This window comes from Felis catus, chromosome C2 (assembly GCF_018350175.1).
Source record: "Felis catus isolate Fca126 chromosome C2, F.catus_Fca126_mat1.0, whole genome shotgun sequence".
NCBI classification, from domain to species: domain Eukaryota; kingdom Metazoa; phylum Chordata; class Mammalia; order Carnivora; family Felidae; genus Felis; species Felis catus.
The window spans coordinates 9,279,066-9,304,765 of NC_058376.1; the positions used below are offsets into that span (position 1 = coordinate 9,279,066).

Here is a 25,700-nt window from a genome sequence, read left to right on the forward strand (position 1 = left end):
GGTGCAGAGGGCCTGAAGGGAGAGTGAGAGTGGTGGGTTGGGAGCAAACCTATAATACTCTCGAGTTTGGACTTTATCTGTAGGCAAGAGGAAGCCAGATATTTTTCAAGCACGGTATGGATATGAACAAAGCTATGCTTTAACAAAGCAAAGAGCTAAGAGCAGTAAAAAAAAAAAAAACCACACACACACACACACACACACACACACACACACAAAACAAGCCTGGATGGGCAGAGGATGGGCAGTCAGAAGATTATGATGTGGTCCAGAGCAAGGATCAGAAGCTGAAAGGGGAGCAGTGGAAATGGACAAAGCTGTTCAGTTTTACCACTAGGTGGCGACAGACTGCGGGCCATCACACACCAGAGTCTAAAGATGTGGGAAGGTCAAGGGAAGGGATGACCTTGCCAGGAAAGAAAGCGGCCCTCCAAAGGGCCTGGGGATGGACACAGGAAGAACCTTGACAGTCTAGGTTTGAGAGCAGCCAGAGGAGAGGACGATGGCAAGAACAGGACTAACAGAGACAGCGGCTGGAGGAAGAGGGAGCCTGATGTGTGGACAGTGTGCAGTGTGACACAGGACAGGGAGGAAACGAGGTTCTAGCTACAGCAACAGACTCCGTGAGGCCTCAGAGCACTGGTCACAGCTAACTGCTTCCCGAAGGGCCCTCCTTAGGTGCAAGTACTTGTTTGAATATGTAAAGCGTTAGTTAACGCGTATGTTGAAAACAAACACCACCATCCTGGGTTTCATTCTGGGTACTGAGCCTCGAAGCCTCCTCCTCGTTTTGCTCAGCAGCAGAGCACACACGCTCTGAAGCTTGCAACACCTCCCTTTCCCTGCCGCTCTCTGAAGCCCCTCTGCAGCCCCAGTGACGGCCTGTGCCCAGGAAGCCGGGACCTGCGTGCCCCGCTCCACCCGCGTGAGAAGCAAAGCACCCACCGTGAGCTGGTAATCCGTCCCCAGCATGTACTTCTGCTCCTTGCCGGGCGAGTCCCTGCTGATGTGGCCCACCACGAAGAGCGAGGCAGGAAGGCGGATGGCGGGGCTCACCAGGACACTCCCCCAAAGGGCAGCGTAAAACACCTCCTTGCCGACCACCAGGGACAGCCTCAGGAGCAGAGCGTCTGTTCTGTGGACAAGACGTTACGGAAGGTAAGGGCTTGGTCCCAGGCGTCCGTGTCTCACGGTACCAACAGCCCCTGCTCGCCTTCCCCTGGCTGTGGGACCATTTCTTCGTGGTTCTGAGAGGCTGCCGCCTCTTGCCTTTCTGTTCTGTCCACCTACTGGCCATCACTGAAACCGAATTTGCTAAAACAAGCATGTCGCTGAGAGGTACAGCTTCTTGGCCAACGAGAAGTGTCTGACTGGTGGTGGCACCGTGGCTCAGATCCATCTGTGGATCCTGATGCTGCAAGACCCAGTGGGTGGGTGGTTCCACCACCAAAAAGGGGATGAGGAGACCAGTCACTTTCATTAACATGTCAAATAAAAAATAAAAGGTCAGTGCGACTGACTGGAGACTCAAATAATGATAAAGACAGCCCTCCATCTGAGCAGAGCCAAGGGACATTTGACTTTAGAAACACTGGGGACAAAGTTCCCCTGGGAATTTGCAAATCCCATAAAGCCTGTCACTCCATCCACAGCACCCCCCTCTGCTGAGTCCTGCTCTGGGACGCTCTCCTGCTGATGTCTGACATTCCTTTGTCTCTTATCTCTATCTGGGTCTCTCTCCCATGACGGGACATCAGCAACTCCACGTCCGCCCTTGAAGAGAAGCAGGGTCCTCAGCGGGTCCGGGCTTATTTTTCCACGGACACTGACCAAGGCCCGGCCCCTCTCCGCTCAGTGGTGTGCCTGCAGCTAACTAGGGCACCTTCCCCGTCAACAGTGAGAACGGCTTACAGGGCCAATGACAGCACCTGTCAGTAAATGGCAGAGGGAAATCTCCACAAAGCGATTTCATTTAATGAGCGAAGTGACTCAAAATCCAAAAGAATTCTACCTGTCGGGTTTCCTACTGGCAAAGAAGACAGGCAAAAATCACAGGACTGGTCGTCCAGGGTGACGCAGTGGCCTACCCAGGTTCCCAGAATCAGGCCTGTGCTGTCCAGATCCTGTGTCTGCTTCCTGGCAAGGGTCCCTAGGACGAGTTTAACCTCTGTGCATGTTAGCCTGTGGCTCTGAGATACGGAGAAGAGATGGAGATGTTCGGACCACGACCTGAGAGTCTCCCGTAAACCTTAGCACAGGCGAACAGAGCTATCACCTCCCACCCATTACTACCAGGTCTGCTCTGCTTGCTGACACGTCCCTAGGGTCCAGATGATTGTCGGACACACAGCTGGCACCCCAAAAACACGGGGAGAGGAGTGTCACTCTTTCCCTCTTATTACGACCCGAGTCACCTTCAGCTTACTTGTCAATAATCAGTTCAAGGTACACAAAGGCATTTCGTACAGAAAATTACTACCTCTTTATATTAACAGTAAATTTTGTTCTCTTTAACACTAGTCTGGGGTACCTGGCTGGCTCAGTCTGTAGAGCATGTGACTCTCGATCTTGGGGTTGTGAGCTCGAGCCCCTTGTTGGGTAAGGAAATGACTTAAAATCTTAAAAAAATAATAAATAAAACTAGTCTGACCCTTTTAGTCATAAAATACTTGAATTTTACTGTGCACGTGATGCACATTACCATCTCTGCAGAAAAAACCAAAACTGAAGAGGCACGAATGACAGCCAAATGTTCAGGAAAAGCACACAGAATGGTTTGGTGGCTAAAGATATCGACTGGTCTTCTATTGAGGCTGAGCAAACAAATAGAGCTTATCTCGCCTGGCTCTGAAAACAGCCCAGCAAAGGCCCCGATTTGAGGCAGGAGCGCCACTCACTCAGCAGCGGCGGCTGCAGCGCACTGGGCAGGCCGACAGGCCGGTCTGGAGCTAGGAAGAGATTCCTACGGCAGGAGATTTGAGAAAACCCCGGGAGAGCTCCCCTCTCTCCGGGACCCCTCTCAGGGGATGACTGATGCTTATATAAAGCCCGACCCCTCTCCGGGGACTGATGCTTAGACAAAGCCTGACCCCTCTCCGGGGACTGATGCTTAGATAAAGCCTGACCCCTCTCCGGGGACTGATGCTTAGACAAAGCCTGACCCCTCTCCGGGGACTGATGCTTAGATAAAGCCTGACCCCTCTCCGGGGACTGATGCTTAGACAAAGCCTGACCCCTCTCCGGGGACTGATGCTTAGATAAAGCCCATCGCAGACACAGCAGTGCACTCACTGCTGCGGCATCTCCCTTTGCTGGAACAGTGTATTCCCAAAGTCGGTTCCACGGAACACCGACCACGAGCTATTCACGGAGGGTTCAACTGTCCAGCAATGGGGGAGGTGCCACCTAAGCTATCCCTTTTGCATTCAGAGTGCACGGGCTAGTTCCCTTTGTTGGAGAAATGCAGCTTATGTCTCATTTTATCCTAAAAAAATTAATAGACATTAAAAATGTCAATGATGCTGTAGTTCAAAAAAGGGCAAGTGTGACAAGACTTTGCTAAGGAGATTAAAGTGAAGGGCAAGATAACTGGGTTAAAAGTCAGGCAACTCTCTGGGGCGCCTGGTGGCTCAGTCGATTAAGCCTCTAACTCTTGACCTCGGCTCAGGTCATGATCTCATCGTTCCTGAGACTGAGCCCCGTGTCAGGCTCTGTGCTGACAGTGTGGAGCCTGCTTGGGCTTCTGTCTCTTCCTCTCTTCCTCTCTTCCTCTCTCTCTCTCTCTCTCTCTCTCTCTCAAAATAAATAAATAATCCTTATATATATATAAAGAAAAGCCAAATAACTCTCTACTAAGAATCACTCCTATCATCTCCAATGTGAAATTAGCTTACACCGTTTAGAGCCCGGGACTCAAATGTTTTCTATTCAGATCGAATCAGCAACCAAAGCAGCCTCCGGACCCCTCCTATTTCCATGCCTCCTGCCTCACCCCGCGAACACAAGCTCACTCTCTATTCAATGGATAGTCAGTGACACAGGCTGTTTGCTGTAAGCCTTTCCCAACTTGCCACTTGCGTAGGGGATAGTCATGGAAAGCCAACCTGTCACAGGAGCAAAGAGCTCGAGGTGTGGCCACGTGAACAAGCACAACAGTCACAACAGTGTCCTGCACCACCACAGATACATGACCAGAGTACAAAAATTCTAGAGCCAGCAGAGCTGATCATCATGGTGCCTGGAACCGACCAAAAGAAAGGTCAATAAATGTTTCAACTACCATTTAAGTCGGGCTTTCTCAACCCTGACACGATGGACTTTGAGGCAGGTAAGTCTTCACTGTGGGGACAACCGTGTCACTGCAGGATGTTTAGCACTAGATGCCAGTAACACCCTCTCCATCTCAGTGGCAACAGCCAAAAATGATGCCAAATGTCCGTGGGGGACATGAATCACCCCAGCTGAGAACCATGAACTTACATGAAAATCTCTGCCAAGCAGTTTTTGCTTGCTTACAAACCTCTGACAATATTCACCTTTCCTCCATTTCCTCAGGAGTTCGAGATTTTCTCCAAACTACTCGTTTTCTCAGTGCAGCAAAACACAGCTATGAAGCTATTTCACAGCTCTTTTATTATTTATTTTATTTTATTTTATTTTATTTTATTTTATTTTATTTTATTTTATTATTTTAGAGAGAGTGCGCACACAAGTGGGGAAGGCACAGAGAGAGGGAAACAGAATGAATCCCCATGCTGTCAGCACAGAGCCAGACTCGGGGCTCAAACTCACAAACCATGAGATCAGGACCTGAGCTAAAACCAAGAGTCAGACACTAAGCCAACTGAGCCACTCAGGTGCCCCTCGTAGCCACTTTAGAAAAGACATTCTGGCCAGTCGTCTGCAGGCATACAAGGGTCGGAAAGCCAGGGTGAATAAGAAGTCCTAACACCGGTCAGAGTTTCTGTTCTTAGGGTTCACTGACACACAAGCCAGGAAGCCTCCACCTCCGCGAAACTTGTGAGTCACCCTGCCCGCAGCGGCCCCAGCCCAACTCACCCCTCTGGCATGTGCTGCCAACAGGACAGTAGGACCCCCACTGACCCTCCTTTCCCTGTTCCTGCACAGTGTCTGCTGGGGGGTGTCTGACTCAGCTCCAGAGCACTCAGGGGGAGAAAGAGCTGACAACTCTCTCAAAATGATGACTTCTCTCAAATTAACACGGACACGGAGACCAAAGACTTTGGTGCAATCTTCCCATTACTGTGCCCGTGCACACCCACTCAGAGATTCTAGAACCCTCGACCAGTCACCACCTTGGAGAGCTGAAAACGAATGACTCTGGGGTGCTGCAGACACTGGGCCTGGTTTCCTGTCGCAGCTCCATCTACCCAGTGATTTTGTGCAGCTCTACTCAGCTCTTGGTCGGATGTCAAGAAATCACAAAAAAAAAGCTATGTTAAGCAATGTTAGCAACTGTTCAAATGAACCCTCATTGATCAACTAAGACAACACACAAAAACACCCCAACTATTTACGCTCTTCTGGTGTGATTCATTCTTATAGATTAAAAAAAAAAAACCACAAATCGCAACACATTTAGGGAACTGATGTGTTCATCTGTCAGATGACAGAAAAAGCGTTTACATACACACACGTGAACATACCATATTTGTCTGGGAAACATGAATGGGCCAGAACTTCTAGAAAGAGCCTGAACTAGGAGTCAAGAGACAGATCTGGTAAGGGACCTCTAGTTGACTCCGACACGACCTTCCATTCACCACCTCCACACACCTACCGATCCTGCATGCGGCCACCGGCTTAACAAGGCAGTGACGCAGACTCTGCCTCCTATGGAAGTGGATGGCTGACCGGACCCGCGGCAAGGGGGGGCTCTCCACTGGGAAGTGGGAAGCCACCACCTGCTCTATGTGAAAGCTTGAAATGTTCCAGTGTAAATTTTTGGTTAGGTTTGTCAAATTCTACTACAAATGCTGTTGACTTAAATGCACCCTTAATAACCACTAGCCATAATCCCCCAAACCATTCTAGTTATCTGGTTTCTCTGAATTTAGGGGAGCACTCCAAATAGACCTTGGATTGATTCCTTGATTCCACCCCAGCCCCTGCACCCCCCAGTCACAGCCATGACAAAGGTGGGGCGGCTGGGGCCTCTGGCGTGGGGGAAATCTGGGCAGTGTATTGTGTAATCAAATGAAAACTTTTGCAAGCACCAAGGTTTCTAAACCTCCCAGTCAGGCTGCACACAAGCTCTTAAAACAGGTCCTATTAAATAGAGGGTAATCACAGCGATCAGACGGTTGATACAACGGAAGTGAGTTCTTATGTGATAATTCCCCAGACAAACAGGACACGGTATATACCCAATAGTCTGAATAGACTTATGCCTTCTTCTGCTCCTAAGCACGAGTGAAACAAGCCCTCCATGAGTATTTATGCTTAGGAGCTTTACAAATGTTTCCAAAGTGCTGCTGAAAGGTGTCGAGCTATTCTGCTTAGTTAGCATTGCCTTCTCGAGCCCCAGCCATCAATGAGCATGGCTCTGCTTTCGTTCAGAAGCAGCCAGGTGTAATGGGAAGCAGGAAGACTTTGGAATCTGACCTAGGTGGCTCAGAATCCCAGCTCTGCCACTCACTGACCATGTGACTCTGGGAAACCTTACCTTCTGACTCTCACCTGTAACTGAAGGCAGTTCCCAGGAGAATACAGCATTCGGTCAAGCAGGGACCACCACGGCAATGTAAAGCATCACCCCGACTTTTGCACCTTTCCCTGCTGCTCCTCCTTCCCTGCTTCTTACACAGCGGGCCCCCCAACGTCCCTCCGCTGTGCACCAGCAGGTCCCCCTGCACCCCCTCCCCCGGTGCACCAGCACCCCCCCCCCACCAGCAGTCCCACCACCGTCAGCACTGGATGAGACCCACCTGTCGTAGATCTCCGAGCCCTCCTCCAGGCCGGGCAGCAGGCCCACAATGAAGGCCTGGAGACTGGGCAGGAGAAGCTTCTGCAGCGGGAGAAAGTATTTCTCATACAGGCCAAGCAGCACGGGCCTCACCGACATGGCCGCGTTCGCCAGAAGAGGAAACAACCCATAGCTTTGGGAAAGAGGAAGGGAGATCGGGGTGGGGGATAAATGAGACACCGAATCAGAAATTTGGCACAGTCACCCAGCCAAAGGGGATTTTCATTTTTTTATTATGTTTTTAAAAAAATATTTATTTTGGGCGGAGCACAAGTGAGGGAGGGGCAGAGAGAAGGGGACAGAGGATCTGAAGTGGGCTTTGCGCTGACAGCCTGACAGCAGCGAGCCTGATGCGGGGCTTGAACCCACGAACTGTGAGATCATGACCTGAGCCGAAGTCGGACGCTCAACGGACCGAGCCACCCAGGTGCCCCCAAAGGGGATTTTGAAAAGCAGCCAGCTAGCCATTTATACTAGGGACGGAGACGCTTGCCTGGCATGCGATGGTCACAATGTGCTATTCGGCAAAGAGCGGACGTCTAGGCAGGGTGCACGTTACATGTCCACTTAGGACACACTTACGGGGAGGCCGGGGAAGATGCCTCCAGAAGGTGAGCCCTGGCCATCTCCTGCTGACGTCTTTAGGATGAACTGTTGCCTACCACTCCCCCACGTTGCTTGTCCTTTTCCAATCTTGTGAACTGAAATGTGATTACTCAGGTAACAAAAAAGTAATACAGTAGGGAAGCTACTCTACCTGTACAGGAACAAATCCTTGGCCAGCCATTTGGTCCCCACAATTTTGAAGATAATCTCATAGGTTTCTAGGGCTTTTAGGTGCACACCACTGGGCAAAGCAGGATGGAGGCACTGGGCTAATCTCTTGCTGATGAGGAGCCGTCTTGGCAATAAGGAATACCTCAGGTTACTCTGAAGAGCCTGGAAAACAAGACGAAAAACAGGAGGAAAAAGGGAGCAATGTTTACAATGGAAAGTAAATCTGTCGAGGCCAGGAAGACAAGAACAGATTCAAAAGGAAGACAGAGGGTCATCGTGGGGAACACCAGGGGGGCCACGAGCCAGGGGACACGGGTATCAGGGAAGCCCCCAGCAATGCTGGAGATGAGGCAGGTATCAAAATCAATAGCAAGGAAGATTCTGTCACCATCAGACCAGCCTCTCGGCCACACACAGGAAGCCAGGTACAGGTGAGGGCTCCAGTCCACGCATGAGGCTCAGCGGAGCACAGACCGTATTGGGGGAGGTGACCCCTGTCCCTAAGAAGACCCTCGTTCTTGCACTGAGGAAGCCCTTGGATTCTGTCCAGGGAGAAGAAGGGGTCTGAGTTAGCCCCATCATTCTCCCAGCTTGGCTTCACAGCCGGGGGGCTCTGAGCGAGGGGTCACCCCAGAAGAAATGGGGGGGGGGCACACCTCTCGGCCATGACTCCTGGCATCTCCACCAGCTGGTGATCCTGCTGGGAGGGACCTGCGTCCCGCAGGAGAAACACCCAGTGCCGTTGGGATGTGGCAACGGCACTCCTGAGCCGGGCCTTGCCTGGGTATTCGCAGTACCTGAGAACCACGATCAGGAGTGTGAGCGGACCACGGCCGTTCTGCCCGGCCTCAAGTGACCACAGGCAGAGTGCTGCGGTTGGGTGGGTCCTCATGACTCAACCTTATGAGACAAAGTGTCTGTCATTAGGGAACAGTCCACAAATATTTGCTAAAGGCCTACAGGGTGAAGTCCACGCTTCTCAAAAAGCCACTCAAAGGCCTCCATAGCATGACTCCTGCCTGCCGTGACTCTTAATACTTCAGATCCATCTGTGATTCCTGCCTGGCTCTCTGCCCAAGCTCCATCCTGTCCACCTTGCTAATCTCCCTCACATGAGACCTAGCGCCCCGTCTCATGGAGGTAGAATGGTTCTCCCTGGCAGGGGCCCCCCGTCCCCTTCCCCGTACTTAGTTCTGGCTACTCCGGGTTCCATGGGCATATCTGTCACGGATTTACAACCCTGTTCTACTGATCATCTGCTCCACGGCTGACTCAGGTGGGCAGTGACTGGAGGGCTGGGTCTATGGTCTTCCTTCACCTGTAACAATCACTTGGGCACTCTGCATAGCACCTGAAACAAAGCCGGCGTGTTCTGGAAGAATGTCAGAAGACATGTGTGATGCCACCTGCACTCTGTGTCACAACTGCTGGCCGCTGGACCACATGTTCTTTTGATCAACGAAGAAAATGACCTTAAACATACACTGAGGTTATGCAGGAGGCAAAGGGAAAGGAAGGAAAAGAATATTTTTCATCGGAAGGCTGGAGTCTAACTGAACTCTTGAATTCAATAAACCTATGTTTCAAAAAGTTAAAAAAAAAAAAAAAGCTCATGCAACTAGAAGTCATCAAGAAACACCTTGAAACATTATATATATAAGTCTGATATTTTAAAACAAAGTGAAAGCCAACAAATTAATTTTTTTTAAATGTCTCCTGTCAAAACAAATCCTGAGGTGACTGGAAACACATGCTGTGACGAGGGTAAGAACAAACCGAGAGTTTTGGCAGAGGGAAAATGAATGTGGGAAACGTACAGGAAACTGCATTTTATTATGGGCGTTTTCAAACACACAGAAAAGCAAGTGCAACAGCAATGTAACCAGCACCCGGCTTCAACGAGTATCAACTCCCGGCCAATCCTGAAGACGCGGCTTTTGGAAAACCACGTCTGAGACTTGACTGGCTTAACAATAACGTGGCTGTGGGCTTTCTCCATGGATTCAAGAGCAGGAGAGACAGCCTCTGTCTTCGCCTGTAACAATTATTTCTATCAGGATAAAGCACTTGTTTTTTAAGTCACTACCTACTCTCGTTCGCCTCAGTATCCTCAGGACTTCTTCTATCTGAGGTAGAAAAGATGTGATGCACCTCCCATGGTGGTCATCCGGGACTCACCAGCAACTGCTTCCCTTGGGCTGTGCATGTAGAATCCCATTTCTCTGCCCTTGTGACCCTAGGTGTGGCAGCATGACTTACTCTGGCCAGAGAGATGAGTAGAGTGATACGTGTCATATTGGCATAGGCTCTACGAGCCAACTCAAAGCTTGTCAGGTTCTCTTCTCTTGATTCTAAGATCATGGAAATGTGGGTTGAGCTAAAGCCCTTCCCAGCCTGGCTCTCTGAGAAATTACAGAGCAGAAACCCCTTGCAGCCCAGTGAGGCAGAACTCAACCATGCTGTAACACTCACAGAGATTAGGGATTGTTTGTTACCCTGGCATAACCCTCCTTATCCTGACTGATACACCTCTTCCCACATAAATGCAATGATGATGAACCACAACCATTCTTTCCAAAAGAAGGGGGCTGCTTGTTATTTCTTTTTCATTTGAATGTGTGACTTCATGTAATTTGAAAAAGATATAGGAAAAGAAATATAACCAAGAACGGAGGCTGTAACCAGCAAAGGTGGACCTGGTTGTTCATTGTATGCCGTCCACGTTAATCCACACAAACACAGCATGCCTGAGACAGGGGCTCTGTGCTGTTGAGGGAAAGGTGCCTAGAAATATAGGATGCTGCTTGATCTGAAAATTCAGCAAGAATAAAGGAGATAAGCAGATCGTACGCAGAAAACCGGGAAGCTGTTCCTCCTTCCTGGTAAGAAAAATGCCAATTAAAACTACAAGGAAATACCATCCTTTTCACCCATCAGACTGTCAAGTTCGATCAAGGAGCACAGGTTCAGGAGCGGAGCAGGGCCAGCCAGGGATCATGAACCAAGTTCCTCACCTGGAGTCAGGATGTGGCCAAACAGAACTTGCGAGCCTGCTCTGTGGAACAGTCAGGACATTCCACCCTGCAGATTTCCATCACCAATGACGGGACTGAAATAGTGCCTCGGTCACAGTGGCTGTGCTAACCCGCTTCCCACAGAGCCTGCCACTTAACAGGTGCTTCCACGCTGAGGCTAAGCAAACAAGACTGTAGTATCGTTAGACCGGTTTAACATGTGAGCGTGGGGGTGACAGCCTGGCATTCCAGTCCCACCATTTATTTGCTCATTGGGCAAATTCTTTAACCTCTCTGGCTACAATTTCATCTATAAAAATGAAGATCATGGCGCTTCACAAAGTTGCAAGCATCAGGTGAGGCACCACATGTAAACAGGATAGCACGCTGTCTGGCACCCGGGAAGCACATGACCTCTTACTATGAGGACAAACTGAAGGGGCACCTGGGTGGCTCAGTTGGTTGGGCATCTGACTTCGGCTCAGGTCACGATCTCCCGGTTTGTGAGTTCAAGCCCTGAGTCGGGCTCTGTGCTGACAGCTCAGAGCCTGGAGCCTGCTTCGGATTCTGTGTCTCCTTCTCTCTCTGCCCCGCCACGCTCACACTCTATCTCTCTCTCCCCAAAATAAATAAACGTTAAAAAAAAAAAATTAAAAAAAAATAAGGACAAACTGAAAAGGAAGCACAAGACTTAGAGATGGAGAGAAGATACACTGCATTTTAAAAGAATTGACTGATGGGCAGGGGCATCCGGGTGGCTCGGCTGGTTAAGCATCTGACTTGGTTTTGGCTCAGGTCAGTGACCTGAGTTCGAGCCCTGTGTTGGGCTCTGAGCTGGTAGCACGTAGCCTGTGTGGGATTCCGTCTCCCTCTCTCTCTGCCCCTCTCCCACTCACACTGTCTGTCTGTCTGTCTGTCTCTCTCTCTCTCTCTCTCTCAAAATTAATAAATAAACCTAAAAAAAATTTTTAAAAGAATTGACTGATGGGGGACCTGGGTGGCTCAGTCATTAAGTGTCTGACTTTGGCTCAGGTCATAATCTCACGGTTCGTGAGTTCAAGTCCCAGATGGGGCTCTCTGCTGTCAGTGCAGAGCCTGCTTCGGATCCTCTCTCTCTCTCTCTCTCTCTCTCTCTCTGTTTCTTCCACCCCCATCTCAAAAATGAATAAACATTAAAAAACAAATTTTAAAAAGTTTCTCTAAAAAAATAATAAAAGAATGGACTGATACCCAGTTGTTTACAGATAATGCCCTTTATTGTCACAAAAGCAAACAAGGACACTAGTTAGGGGTGCTGATGAGGAAGGGTGAAAAATATATCAAATCAGAAAAGCAAAACTCAAACCGCTCTTATGTTTGGTGGTAAGATCACTGCAGACCCAAAATATGATGAAAATCCCAAGAGACACTAAAGAGAAAAAGGAAATCTGCACAGGGGAGGTAGAGTTGGGAGAACATGAAATTTACTTTTAGGAAGACAGAGGCAAAGATAAACACCAATGCTGAAGATTAAAAGGGATAATAAAGTATTACTTCTTAAATAATATTTGAGGCAAAATTTCTAAACATTTTGCAAGCCTTAAAACTGGAGATTAGAATCGCCTGTGAATAAGGAATCTACTCCTGAAATCATTGTTGCACTATATGCTAACTAATTTGGATGTAAATTTTAAAAAATAAAAAATAAAATAAAATAAAATAAAAAAACTTAAAAAAAAAAAGAATTGCCAGTGAAACGCTTTGTCTGTAGTGCATTTAAAGCACTTTCTGAAATAAGGGATTGCCTTAGAGCACCTCCTCCCCCAGAGTGATGGACTTCATGCAGGAAAGGAGGTTGGGGGCCCTATTTAAAAACACTTTTTAAAATGTTTATTGTTTATTTTTGAGAGAGAGAGAGAGAGAGTGCAAGCAGGGGAGGGGCAGAGAGAGAGTGGGGGACAGAGGATCTGAGGCAGGCTCTGCACTGAGAGCAGAGAGCTGGATGCGGGGCTCAAACTCACCAACTGTAAGATCGTGACCTGAGCTGAAGCTGAACGCCTAACTGACTGAGCCACGAGAAGCCCCTAAAAACACCTTCTGCGTGGGCAGTACTAAGTAGCATCTCGCAAACATGCCTGAAGGGGAACATAACCTAACTCTTGATGCCATTAAGGAAACAGTGATCTGCTCGCCATCACCCTACCCTGTGTGCAGAAGCTGGGGGCGGTGGGGGGGGAGGGGGACCAGTGAAGGAAGAGCCAGTTGCTTCTGGTCAGTGGTCACAAAGTGGTGTCCCTTTATAAGACTCCCTTTCTAAGACTTTTCCTTTATTCTCGTTGAGGGCTAATGCATGGCCATGAGGGGAACGGCTCCATGTTTTCAGGGCAAACTTAGATGAGAATGAGTCATCTAATGATTCACTCTGCCACTTTGGCTGCTAAAGATTCAGAGCTCAGGGTGGTGTTTGAGCCACCGTGTCTTTTTTCAGGAGCTCCTCTACCTGGAAGCTGTCACTTAGGCATCCCTGGACATGCGGAAGTGCTTGGCCCATGTGGCTGGCCCACTTTTAGGATCTGAAAAGCACTTCTCAGTTGGAAATTGGAGGCATTCTGCCGCATCCTCTCTGAGAGTGAGATCAAGCCAGATGCCCAGAGCTGTCACTGCTCTTGAAAAAGTGAATGTTCTATTTAGAATAGCCCTGGCCTAGGAGGTTTCAAAACGGAGTGCTGGGCACTGGCGATGGGCATGTAAAATGGTGTAATCACTGTGCACACAGCATTGTGCATGGTGGCCCCTCAAAAGATTAAACATTTGACTTGTTTACCAAACTACCATATGATCCAGTAACCCCACTGCTGGGTACACGTGCAAAAGAACTGAGAGCAAATATCAAACAGATATTTGCACACCCATGGTCACTACAGCACTGTTCACAACAGCCAAAAGGTGAAAAACACCCAAATGTCAATGAACTGATAAACCAAATGTGGTCTATACATACAGTGAATATTACTTGGCCTTAAAAAGGAAGGAAATTGTGGGGCACCTGGGTGGCTCAGCCGGGCAAGTGTCCAACTTCGGCTCAGGTCATGATCTCACAGTTCATGGGTTCGAGCCCCGCATTAAACTCTGTGCTGACAGCCTGGAGCCTGCTTTGGACTCTGTGTCTTCCTCTCTCTCTGCCCCTCCCCGACTGGCACTCTGTCTTTGTCTCTCAAAATAAATAAACATTAAATTAAAAAAAAAAAAAAAAAAAAAAAAGGAAGGAAAGAAATTCTGACGTGCTACAACATGGAGGGCCCCTGAAGGCATTGCACTCAGTGAAAGAAACCAGACACAAAAGGACAAATCCTTTATGACTCCCCTTAAGTGAGGGACCTAACGCAGTCAGATCCACAGATACAGAAAGCAGCATGGGAGGGGTCGGGGGAGGGGAAGTGAGTGGAGCTAGTGTTTGTGTCTAATGGGAACAGGTTCAGGTTCGGATGGTGGTGACTGTTGTATGCCCCTGAACTGTACACTCACATAGTTGAAACGGCAAATTTTATATTACGTAGATTTCATCACCCCAAAAGAAAAAAGAAATGAATGCTGTGTTTCACCCAACCGCTCCTGCGGCCGGGCTACAAGAACCATGAGCTCTCGAGCGATGTTTGCATGTTGGACAAACCACAAACTCTTTCCTTATCAGAGAACAAAGGAACTCCTTTTAATAAACCCTGAAGGGACCCAGGGACTTGGGTCCAGCCTCTCCCGAGTGTTTCCAACCCTCCAATAGCAAACTAGCCACCTTGAACTGAGTCCAGCTTCCACTGCTTGAAAACTCCTGATTTCCCCTCATCCGTTCCCAGCTGTTTAAGAGCTGCCAAGACTGGACCCCTGGTGTGGACGAGGGGGGGCCGCGCGACTCTGCCGCTTTCCTGCCAGCCTCTATGCAGGCGCTTGCTTCTCCGGCGGGCAAAGCCCAGTGAGTATTTCCAGGGAAGTTTCAGAAACTGTTTGGGTTGTGTTTTTTAGGAAACCCAAAACCCAAGCAAGTTAACAGATACATTGACAAACAGATACGGATAAGTATACGGATATAGTATATAATATATGTATTTATATTCCATCTACAACACGCATGGTAAACACGGAATAAAAATGATGTTTACTAAAAGAAAAAAAAAAAGATGAGAAACATTCTTCAGCTACAGAAGAGACATCTCAGGGAAACTCATGAATCTGGAAGGAAAAAATGGCCGTGTTTTCAGAGTCACTTGGAAAAGTGCTAAACAGAAAGGAAAAGCTAGGATCAAACCAGAAATAAACCTTCCTTCCTTATTTTCCTCAAGAACTACACTATTTTAAAAACATTCCTTCAGCTATAATCAAGATACAATTATAATATTTTGGGCTTCATTGTATGTGTAGGCTCAGCAGGTTGACCTGAAAATAATAAAAAAAAACTTAAAAAACGTAAGTTTGGGAAAAAAAAAAAAAAAGGTTTGAACCACATCCAAGCTTCATTAATAGAGACCAGGAAGTGTCTCACTTTGCCCCACCCAAGACAACATCTGTGTCGCACTTTGTTAAACTCTGACAGTAAACTGTCAGCCTATCTGACAGTCTGACGTCTTCTAGGACTCTCAGCACAATTTAGAGACCATTCCGTGCAAGAAACGTGATTAAAAATTCCAAAAGGGTAGACCACCGACTCAAAAAAGTAACTTAATGCACTTAAACATGGTTTAAGGCAAATTGTATGTGAAGTGTATTTTATCACAATTAAGAACATTTTAAAGGGTCATTTAACAATATGGGTAAGGGAGTGAGTTATATTTGATTTTTAAAAAGTTTCGGGGTGCCTGGGTGGCTCCGTAGGTTAAGTGTCTGACTTCAGCTCAGGTCATGATCTCACAGTTCGTGAGTCTGAGCCCCGCGTCGGGCTCTGTGCTGACAGCTCAGAGCCTGGAGCTTGCTTCGGATTCTGTGTCTCCCTCTCTCTGCCCCTCCCCTGCTTGTGCGCACGCGCACTCGCTTGCACGCGCGCGCTCTCTCTCTCGCTCTCTCAAAAATAAACATTAAGAAAAAAAAAGTTCCTAGAAGAGCTCACCCAAACCTAATTTTGCGCAGTGATCACCCTGACTTTGGAATTCGGAATGCCAGATGCCCATCTATAAAGAAACTCAAGCAAGCCAATTTTAAAGCAGGTCTCATGTCAAGCGAATGGTAAAATACCAGCAGGTCTTCCTTCTGGAAGTTAGTCATCTCTAAAAGGATGTTCATTTCATGCTATGAGAACGAAGCCGAACAGTGAGTAAGGCTGGCCAGGTAGCACGAGCTTGAACACTCATTAAATACTTGGCCAAAGGACACCCGTGATGCCCTTCAGACAGAAGGAAAACAGAACAGACACTGAGTAATAACAAAGTGGCCAGGACTCCCCACACTAAAGTAGGCCAAGTGCTGAAGGTGGGGATGGTGGAGAGTGTCACACCTTACCTGACATGGCAGTGCCTCAGCCACCACGCCAGCTGGGGAGGGCTAGAGACAGGAAGAGGACAGACAGGCCCCTAACAGCCACTACAGGATGTTGAGATTTCACAGATAACCAATGAAGCCAGCTTTTGTTTAACTGGGGGAGTGACACGGGCTCAACCCCTCTGTAAAAGAAGAGCTTCCTTCTTTAAAAAGGTCACGGGCTGCAACATGACTGTCCTGCGCGGGACGTGTCAGCTGACCGCTCAGGACCAGCCCACAGCACAGTGAACTGAGTGAGCAGTCCACTCTCGACCAGGGTCATAGCACCCACACCCCACGACCCTGGCAGGGCGCCGCGGCCTCTGGTTCACTCAACCTTCCACAGGAGGTAGAGACGCACAAGAATATGTTTCTGCTTTTAAAATTTTTGTCCCCTTTGAATCAGCTCCACCTTACTGCTATAGCTGATATTAACTTGTACTTTCTGAGCAAACACCATGCTGCCTGCATAGGAGCACAAGCAAAGGCTGAGCACACACAAAGGCGGGAGACGTTACAAAGCGCGGGGCGAAGGCAGAGCAGCGGGTTGTCCAGGGCCGGGCTGGGGGTGAGGGGTGGAGGGGCACATGGCAGGCCAACCCCAGCCGGAGCCACTGCTGACTACCTGATGATACCACAAGCCCTGGGCCCCAGCCTCTGTGGGGCTGTCTCGGGAATCCATTTTTCTGAGCTTAACCGGAGCTGGCTGGGCTGTGGAGGGAATGCTGTGCTGGTCTAACTCATGACAAGGAGAGGCAGGGGCAGGGGCAGGGGCCCTGTGATGATGAGCACGGGCTCGGAATCAGGTGACCTGGGGCCCCATGGGGCACCAGCCTTGTTCAGCTGCCCCGCTGGGCACAAGTTCCCTGGAGCACACAGGCCAGACTCAAAAGGAGCTGAAAGGTTCCACGTTCATGCCGTTCCCACTTCCCCAGGGCATCGGGATTAACAAGGAGTGCATTCAACAGGATCACGGGGTGCACCCCAGGCTCTCGCTTGAGAGGACTGGGGAATCTCCACACTGGGTCGGGAAACTCCTTTTAAAACACAACGTGACAGACGCATCGCTACCTCACAGAGGGCAAGCTGCGACACACGTGTTCCAGTATTGCTCTTTATTTTTCCTCTTCTGAGTTTATTACAACATCTAGATCGTAGAAGCCACTCCCTCTCACCACTAATGGCGATTTTCCCAATCTTCCACATGGAAACTTTAGACGGCTAGCTGTGACGCTTTCCAGGTTTCCAGACACATCTTACTCTTTCCCGGCTGCAGTGCAGGTCCTGAGCCCTCCCTTACACCCAGGCACCCCTGTGTGGGTGCTGCAGCCGCGCTGGCTGAGCTGAAACACGGGATGCTTAACTAAGAAGCCTCAAGCAAGCCTGACCTGCATTCAGTGCCTTCACCAGTAAAAGGGGTTGAATGACACCAACTTCGGAGAATTACAGGTTTGAAAAAACAATGAGTGACAAGCATGTAAGGGGGGCTCACTAAAGGGAATCATTCTATTTTGGGGGCTATGAGCCAAGAGGCTCAGGGGTGATGGAAAAGGGTGGGAGGAGGTCACGGCGGCAGAGTTAGATAGTGAACCACACGAAAGGAAATGAATTAGTGAATTAGAAGAGCAAACACGCCCTTCAGAACTAAACACGGAAACATACATGATATAGACAACACAAAATACTTGAAGAATTTATAACCATAAACCATAAGATCTAATAAAAGCCTATCGTTAAGATACTAAATGACTCAGTGTCTGGACATATGTTCTTTTCTGCTTTTCAAACGTATTTTAATCCACATACAAATGATATATTTAACAAACAAACCAAAAGCCTATTATGTGGAAACCAACTTGTTCAAGTCAGAGCCAAAAAAGCAGCAAGAGTATCTTGGAGAAAAGAGTCTCATTACAAATCCCAAACATGCTTCAGTCCCGAAAGTTCTACTCATAGAACTCCATATTCTTTCAAAGTCACAGCCAGAAGAACAGAACTGGCACGCTCAAATGGGACTGAATATTATCCCCTCCTGGGCAGAGGTTTCTCTAGAGAGCTCCAGAGCAGCACTTCCTGATCCTCAACGTTGAAGCAAAATGGGTTCAGCAGGGCTGTGTGGAGCTTGGGACACATCTTCCCAGCGCTCTGGCTCTGACAGCCCACAAAAGCCTCGGGCACCGGAACGCACTGGGCTCCCGTGACCCGCGCGTGCAGCAAGGAATGTAATTCAGAGTCACAAGCCGGGGGTGAAGAAGAAGAACACACCGCCCCAACGCTGCACTGCCTGTTCAAGCTGATCCGAACCTGACCTGTGCGTCTCCTCCTCTCTGCTCTTCCTCTGCTTCCCAGTCCCTGAGACAAGCCAGCTGCATAAAAGCAGGGACAGCTGAAGAACAAGGTAGCTCTTGGTGAGGGGGAGGGAAAAGGCTGCTAACCAGGCACACAGGGACGGTGACCAAGGTGTGAAAACCTGGCTCTTTCCAGATCCATTCAAGCCCAAAGCTGGCTCCACTCTGCAAACCCCAGCAGCTATAAAACTGCCCGGGACCCTCAGAACCAAGACGCTGAACACATGGCTGGCATAAAGCAGGCACTCAAGGAACACTGCCTCCTCAGAAACACAACGGGGCTTCTGCACTGACGGTGAAACCCGTGCAGGTGGGGAGACAGAAAATCCTCTGCAGTTTCTCTGAAAATGCCTTGATGCCAGCCAGAACCACGCCGGTGCAGATGGCGAGGGCACAGATCAGCAGGGGACATTCCGTGCCTTTTAAGGACACATAAACACCTTTACTGCTGAGAAACAAGCGTGCCTGCTTCTGCCCCCAGAGGAAACAGGCTCCCACGGGTTAAGGATGGTCCAAGGCTGCGGACTCAGTTACCAAGCTTTGGGCTGTAAAGCAAAGGATATCCAAGTATACAAACCTCAATGAAGAAACGTTATCACCTCACAACCTACAGCACAACCTAAAGTCTAGAGCAGTGATTCCCAAACTGGGGCAATTTTGCCCTAGGGACATGTGACCATGTCTGGAGGCATTTTTGGCTGTAATAATGGGGTTTGGGGGTGGGATGTGGACAAAGGACAGGATGCTGATGAACATTCTATAACGCCCAGGGCAGCACTCCCTGCCCCATCACGGAAGGTCACCAGCACCAAGGCCAAGAAACTGGTCTCGGAGAGCATATTCCTGTATTTGGCTAATGCAAAGGGCTTAGTGACATCCTAAAAGCACCTGAACCTTTTCATGCTTGTGTGCTTCTCATGGTGAGTTGACTTATCCTCAGCCTTTTCCTACTGTGGCCTCAGATGTCTGCCACATATCAGCCCTAAATTCCCCCTCAATTAAAGAGAGGAACAAAACGTCAAGTGTTGGTTCCTTTCCTGTCTCTTCGTATTAGAGGAAACCCTTTCCAGGAGCCAGCTGGCCACACCTCATAGGTCAGAGAAGGTCACATGCTCGTGTCTGAATCAATCCCTGCCCAGGGAAATGGAATTACTAGGAAGAAGTCGTAGACCAGTAGCATTGACCTCTGAGGCTGGGAGATGGGAGCTGCCACGCTGCAGCACATTGTTACCTGATGCCTACACATAGCTGGGTTCTTCCGACGAGGAGGCAGGGGGTGAGCAGCTGGGGAGACAACCAGCACGTGTGTCTCAGTCTAAGCAGCGGTGAGCTTGAACATAAACCAGGGCGCTCTGCTTTTTTAAAAATGTATTTTAAGAGAGAGAACTCAAGTATGCACGTGAGTGGGGGAGGGCAGAGAGATTGGGAGGTGGGGAGAGAATCCCAAGCAGGCTCCACGCTGTCAGCACGCAGCCTGATGTGAGGCCCGATCCCACAAACTGTGAGATCATGACCTGAGCTGAAATCAAGAGTCAGGCGTTCAGCCGACTGAGCCACCCAGGCGCCCCCGGGAGCTCTGCCTCCAAGCTCAGCGCCCCTTCCTTCATTCCACAACATCTGAATTAGCGGACCTTCCAGCAGATTGATTTCCAAGGCATACCTCTGCCACTGAGAGAACTAGTTTAAGTACAATCGTCACCAAAAGCACATGAATAAGGTGTAAGGCAGAACCGTGCTGCTTTGAAAAGAGCAATTCAACACTTTACAAACTGATCAGGCAATGAAATGCCATGCTTTCTGGCCACGTAAAGATGAGAAGTCATTAAAGTTAGTAAAGAATGAATAAAGTGATGTCTGAGGAGACAGCAATCTGATGGACCTACAGCGCTGAGATAACAGTGAAACAGGAGGCACCGCCATCAGAATCCACGTGCGCCAGGTGGGCGTGGGGACTGCCAGGTGCACCCGAATCGTGCTCCCTGCTTCTGTGGTAAGGCTGTGGCTGGGCCCTGGCTGCGCAGCCAGAGAGTAATTTTCTCCCTTGAAGATACGAGTGGAGGCAATGTGTGGCATTAAGGTCTCTGCACGCTCCTATATGCTGATCCCCCTTCCCAGGGAACAGAATGGCAGCGAACAGAGCAACTCTGCAAGCCATGTGTTAAAGACGGCAGAGTCCTGGGCTTGGGTCGCTAGAACGACCGTGGGGAAGAGAGCTGCCCATCTGGAACACCACGCTGAACCAGTACACGAGCAAGAAACTTCCATCTTACTGGTGGCTCTGGATTTTTGGACGGCTCTGTTACGGCAGCTGACATTTCTGTAACTGATATACCACGGGTGTCATCATTATTTAACATTGTTCCAGTAACTGCTACTAGCAAAATGGGAAAAAACACGAATTCAGGATTGATTGATCATATGTATGCTTGTCTAGCTAAAAAACTCAAAACAACTAGCTGAAAATAAGTGAGAGATAAATTCACTAAGATGGACAGTTTTCAAATCCTGCAAGTTAATCACTTCCTACTTACCAACAACCAGTTAAAACACAGAGTGGGAAATAAACCCAGTCATACAGCAAAAGTACACGTATAAAATATCTAATACATTTAGGAAACAGGAAGGACTTATGCAAGAAAAATGATTAAGTTCTTAGGGACAAAAGTGAATACTCTCTCATCAATGAAGAGAATGCCTGCATTTCCACGTGGGAGAGCCAACTGTGTAAAGATGTCACCTCTTCCCCCAAATAGTCTACAATTGTTACCTAATACCAGTCAACCCCTCAAGGACTCCTTTCACTTTACGAATGACTCCGAAGTCCATCTGCAGGAAAATGACCTGGCAATGGTATAAAAATGCCAAAAGAGCAGAGGGGGTTGGTTGGTGTAGACAGAGAAAGACAACTCTATAGCATGGTGGTTCAAGGGCAAAGCTTTGGCACCAACACACACGGACGAGCAGAACACAGACTCATGTGTCCGAAGGCTGAGCTCCCCGCCTATTGACACGGTCTCTGCCCCCACCTCGATGGACCTTGGCAAAAACAGACACGTGGGGAGAGATGTTCCTTAGAGCTTCATGTAGAATCAGGAAAAACTGGAAGCAAACCAGTCCCACACTAAAGGGCTTCCAGACTTTGTCCCCTTCCATACAACCTCCCTCTCTCTCTTCTTCTCTCCCACATACAAGACTAGAGCTATAGATGAACTGGTCAACTAGCCCTTTTTTTTTTTTTTTTTTTTTTGGTCCCCTTATCTTATCATAAGCATTTTTCGCTCAGGTGACTGTAAGACTACTCCATCCGGATGGCTACATCCATCATCATCCTGTTGTGGCATGACTTAGACTCCTGCCACCCCCCCGTCGAGGGGGGCTACTTTCACTTTTTTGTCTATTACATACAATAAAATAGCGCAGATTCTTACGGTTATCTTTGTGTTGTGCCTCCAGAAGATCAACACAAATTTACAGTGATCGTGTACTAACTGTCTAATGAGTAGTTCTTTGGGAAATGCAAAAGCCACAAGGAGCCAGTCCTGTAGTCCCACTAAATCGGCTAAATTAAGGACTGTCCGTACCAAGCACTGGCAAGAGTACGGAATATATGGAGTTCCTGTACACTGCCGAATGGGTGAAAAATGACACCACCAGTCTTGAAAACGATCTGGCAGGTTTTTTAAAAAAGTTAAATATATATCCACTGGAAGCGACCCAAATGTCCATTAATAGGAAAATGGGCAAATAAATGATATATACCCATGGCATCCTGCTCAGCAGTAAAAAGGAGTGAACTCTCCATCTACACAACAGCCTGGATGACTCTCAAAACAGTTCTGCCGAGCGACAGAGACCAGACCAGGGAATAAAGAGTATATGCCCTTTGATTCTGTTTATATAAAATTTTAGAAAATGCAAACCAGCGTTATAGTGATAGAAAGCAGATCTGTGGTTGCCTGGAGAAGGGGGCAGAGATGGGAGGGAAGGAGAGACTGCAAAAGGGCATGAGAAAGTTTCTGGGGGTGACAGATACACCCTATTATCTTCGCGTGGGGATGGTGTCACAGGGATAGACACGTGTCAAAACTCATCAAACTATACACTTTAAGTACATCTAGTTTATCGCATGCCAACAAAGCTGTAAAAAAAAAAAAAAAAAAGAAAGGAAAAAGGAAAACACCATTTGAAAAAAGATAAATAAATGGGAATACCTGCATTTGGCTCAAATACAAGCTTGAATACAGGTATTCGTGTTCAATCAGTTGTCCTTTTTGAAAAATAGCCACATTTAATTCAATTCCTTCTGCATTAGTTTGCTTGAGTTGCTGCAACAAATACCGCAGACCAGGGGGCTCAAACAACAGAAACTTATGTCTCACAGCTCTGGACGCTGGAAGTCCCAGATTGAGGTGCTGGCTGACTGGGTTCTCCTGGTTTGTAGAGGGCACCTCCTCACTGTGTGCTCACATGGGGAAGAGCCATCTCTCGCTCTGTCCTTCTTCTCAGAAGGACACCTTCCTATTGGCTTAGGGCCCCACGCTAATGAATGACCTCATTTAACCTCAATTACCTCCTGAAGATGTGTTTTGAGATACAGTCACACTAAGGGTTAGGCCTCCAACGTACAAGTTTGGTGGGGTTGGGGGAGACATAATTCGGTTCATAGCACTTTCCTTACAATGGCTGACAGGAAATTTCTAGTTTCATAACTTTCTTGACAGAATTTATAAAACGTGAGCAGACAGCAAGCTCTTACCCTTGTCCATAAACTCAATTCTGCTAGATGAGCTTCCCCGCTCCCTCCCCCAAGATGGGTTTTTGTCATTAGATTGCTGGAGGAACAAATCACCTGCCCGAATCTGGACTATTTCTGCCCCACCAGCAGACCTCAAAGAACAGCAAAAATATCCTCTGCTCACATGCAAAACATATATACTACCCTAGCTATAAATCATCGAAAGGATAACAGCCTCCCGATTTCAGCACAGAAATCTTCTTTCCGAAGGACCATGCCAGCCTCATGCCGACACGTGTTTGAGAGGCTCACATGAAGCGGCCACCACAAGCCCAAACCAGCGACGCCCGTGCTGCTCCTCAGCCCCTTCTGGAGAACCTGCGAGAGGGTGAGAAGCCACGATGCCGTCTGAGCCCCGTGCGTCACCTACCGAGAGGAGGAGGCCCGAACAGCGGCAGAGGACCCGGCAGCCTCTGCCTCACACTAGGATCAGGAGCTCTGCCTGACATTCTGTTAAGTAGCTACGTCTCCAGGACCGAAGTTCTGGTGCCAAGACAATCAGCACGTTGCCAGAAGCCAATGGGCCTTGTGCTTCCCACCCGTTCTAGTTTACCGACCCATGAAGATTCAGTAACTGCCAAAGGCAGGCCTTCAATTTGGTCTCTTCCCAGAGGGCACTCAGGCCACATCTTTCCAATATGACCCTGACACCACACTTAACTGACAGCTTCCACCCCCAGGGTCACAGCAGCAGAAGGTTGCTGGAAAAGGACTACAATATCGGCCCCAAACTGAGGTACCACACCCTAACACGTGGGACCCCCGAAGTAAGATGACAAGACGGACCGGGCATCACACAGGCTCAGAGCTACAAGTCACAAACAGTGAAGGCTGAGAGGGGTTGAGGCCCTACCCTGGGTCACCGGCTAGCGGAGATCTGGAGCAGTGATTTAAACCACATCTCACTGGAAGCTTGAAGAGGCTGGGGAGGAGGACATAGAGAGACACGTGGGAAAGGACAATGTCCCCCGCCAAAAAGACACCCCACAACTAAGCCCTTATGAAAAAAACTGGTGCAGGGTTAGTGAGGTGCAGTCAAATGGGACACCAATCATTAGTGTCACAGTCTGAATGTTTGTGTCCCACAGTGCGATGGTATTAGCGGGGGGTGGGGGTGGCTGTGGGAAGTGGCCCTCATGAGGTTAGTGCCCTTAGAGAAAGGACCTCACAGGGCTCTCCCGCCCCTTCCGCCAGGTGAGGAGGTGATGCAAGACCGCCACTGTGAACCAGGAAGCAGCCCGCACTAGACCCTGAATCTGCCGGTGCCCAGATTTGACTCCCAGCCTCCAGAACTGGGAAAGGCTGGCTGTTCAGAAGCCCAGACTGGGGTTATTTCATCATAGCAGCTCACACAGACTAAGACAGCCAGGAAGGTGGCCCAGAGTGACTCAGAAGTTCTTGGCACACATTGAATCACCATGCATATGAGAAGTGAAGTTCTTCACGACACTGTGGGGCAATAAAAAAAGATTAAGGAAGTAACACTCTACTGTTCCATAAGGGATGTGATGAAAAACCATCCGGGATGCCATCAGAAATGAGCTTTTTGAAAAAACTGATTTACATGGAAAAACAATCTGTGCTTCATTGTCAGACCCTGTTACAGGCTAAATTGTATCCCCCAAAATTCATAAGTTGAAACCCTAATCTCTAATACTTCACAGTATGACTATATTTGGAGACAGGGACTTTAGAAAGATAACTACGGCAAAATGTGACTGTCTAGGGAACGTCCAATATGACTGATGTCTTTGTAAGACATCAAGACACAGACATGCACACTGGAGAGACCACATGAGATCCGAGTGAGAAGTTGGCTGCCTACAAGCCAAAGAGAGAGGCCTCAAAAGAAACCACCTCGGCCGGCACCTTGATCTTGGACTTCTAGCCTCCAGAACTATGGGAAAGTTAATTTCCGTTAAGTCACCCAGCCTGTGGGATTTTGCTATGACAGCCTTAGCTGATTAACATAAGACCTCAGACCAAAGGGGCTTTATCTGAACTAACACGATCTAACAGAGAAAAGTAGTTGACTAGGACTAGGGTAAAAATCGAGATCCAGGGGCGCTTGGGTGGCTCAGCCGGTTCAGCTCAGGTCATGATCTCACAGTCCGTGAGTTCGAGCCATGCGTCAGGGTCTGTGCTGACAGCTCAGAGCCTGGAGCCTGCTTTGGATTCTGTGTCTCCCTCCCTCTCTGCCCCTCCCCTGCTCATGCTCTGTCTCTCTCTCTCTCAAAAATAAATAAAAACATTAAAAAAAATTAAAAAAAAAATCGAGATCCAGCTCAGACTCCTCAAGT

The 25,700-nt window shown here is 48.6% G+C and overlaps 1 protein-coding gene across 5 annotated transcripts in view; it reads right to left on the reverse strand.

Moving 5' to 3' along the window:
* DOP1B (DOP1 leucine zipper like protein B) overlaps positions 1-25,700 on the reverse strand; it is a 104,318-nt gene that overhangs the window by 64,397 nt on the left and 14,221 nt on the right. For 4 of the 5 annotated variants that reach the window (XM_045036636.1, XM_023238758.2, XM_023238757.2 and 1 more), the window contains exons 3-5: positions 7,743-7,924; positions 6,948-7,118; positions 946-1,135 (exon numbers count right to left, since the gene is read on the reverse strand). In XM_045036636.1, coding sequence (XP_044892571.1) covers positions 946-1,135; positions 6,948-7,118; positions 7,743-7,924 — 543 coding nt within the window. The remainder of the gene's footprint in view (positions 1-945; positions 1,136-6,947; positions 7,119-7,742; positions 7,925-25,700) is intronic. The other variant, XM_045036637.1, reaches the window with a different exon arrangement.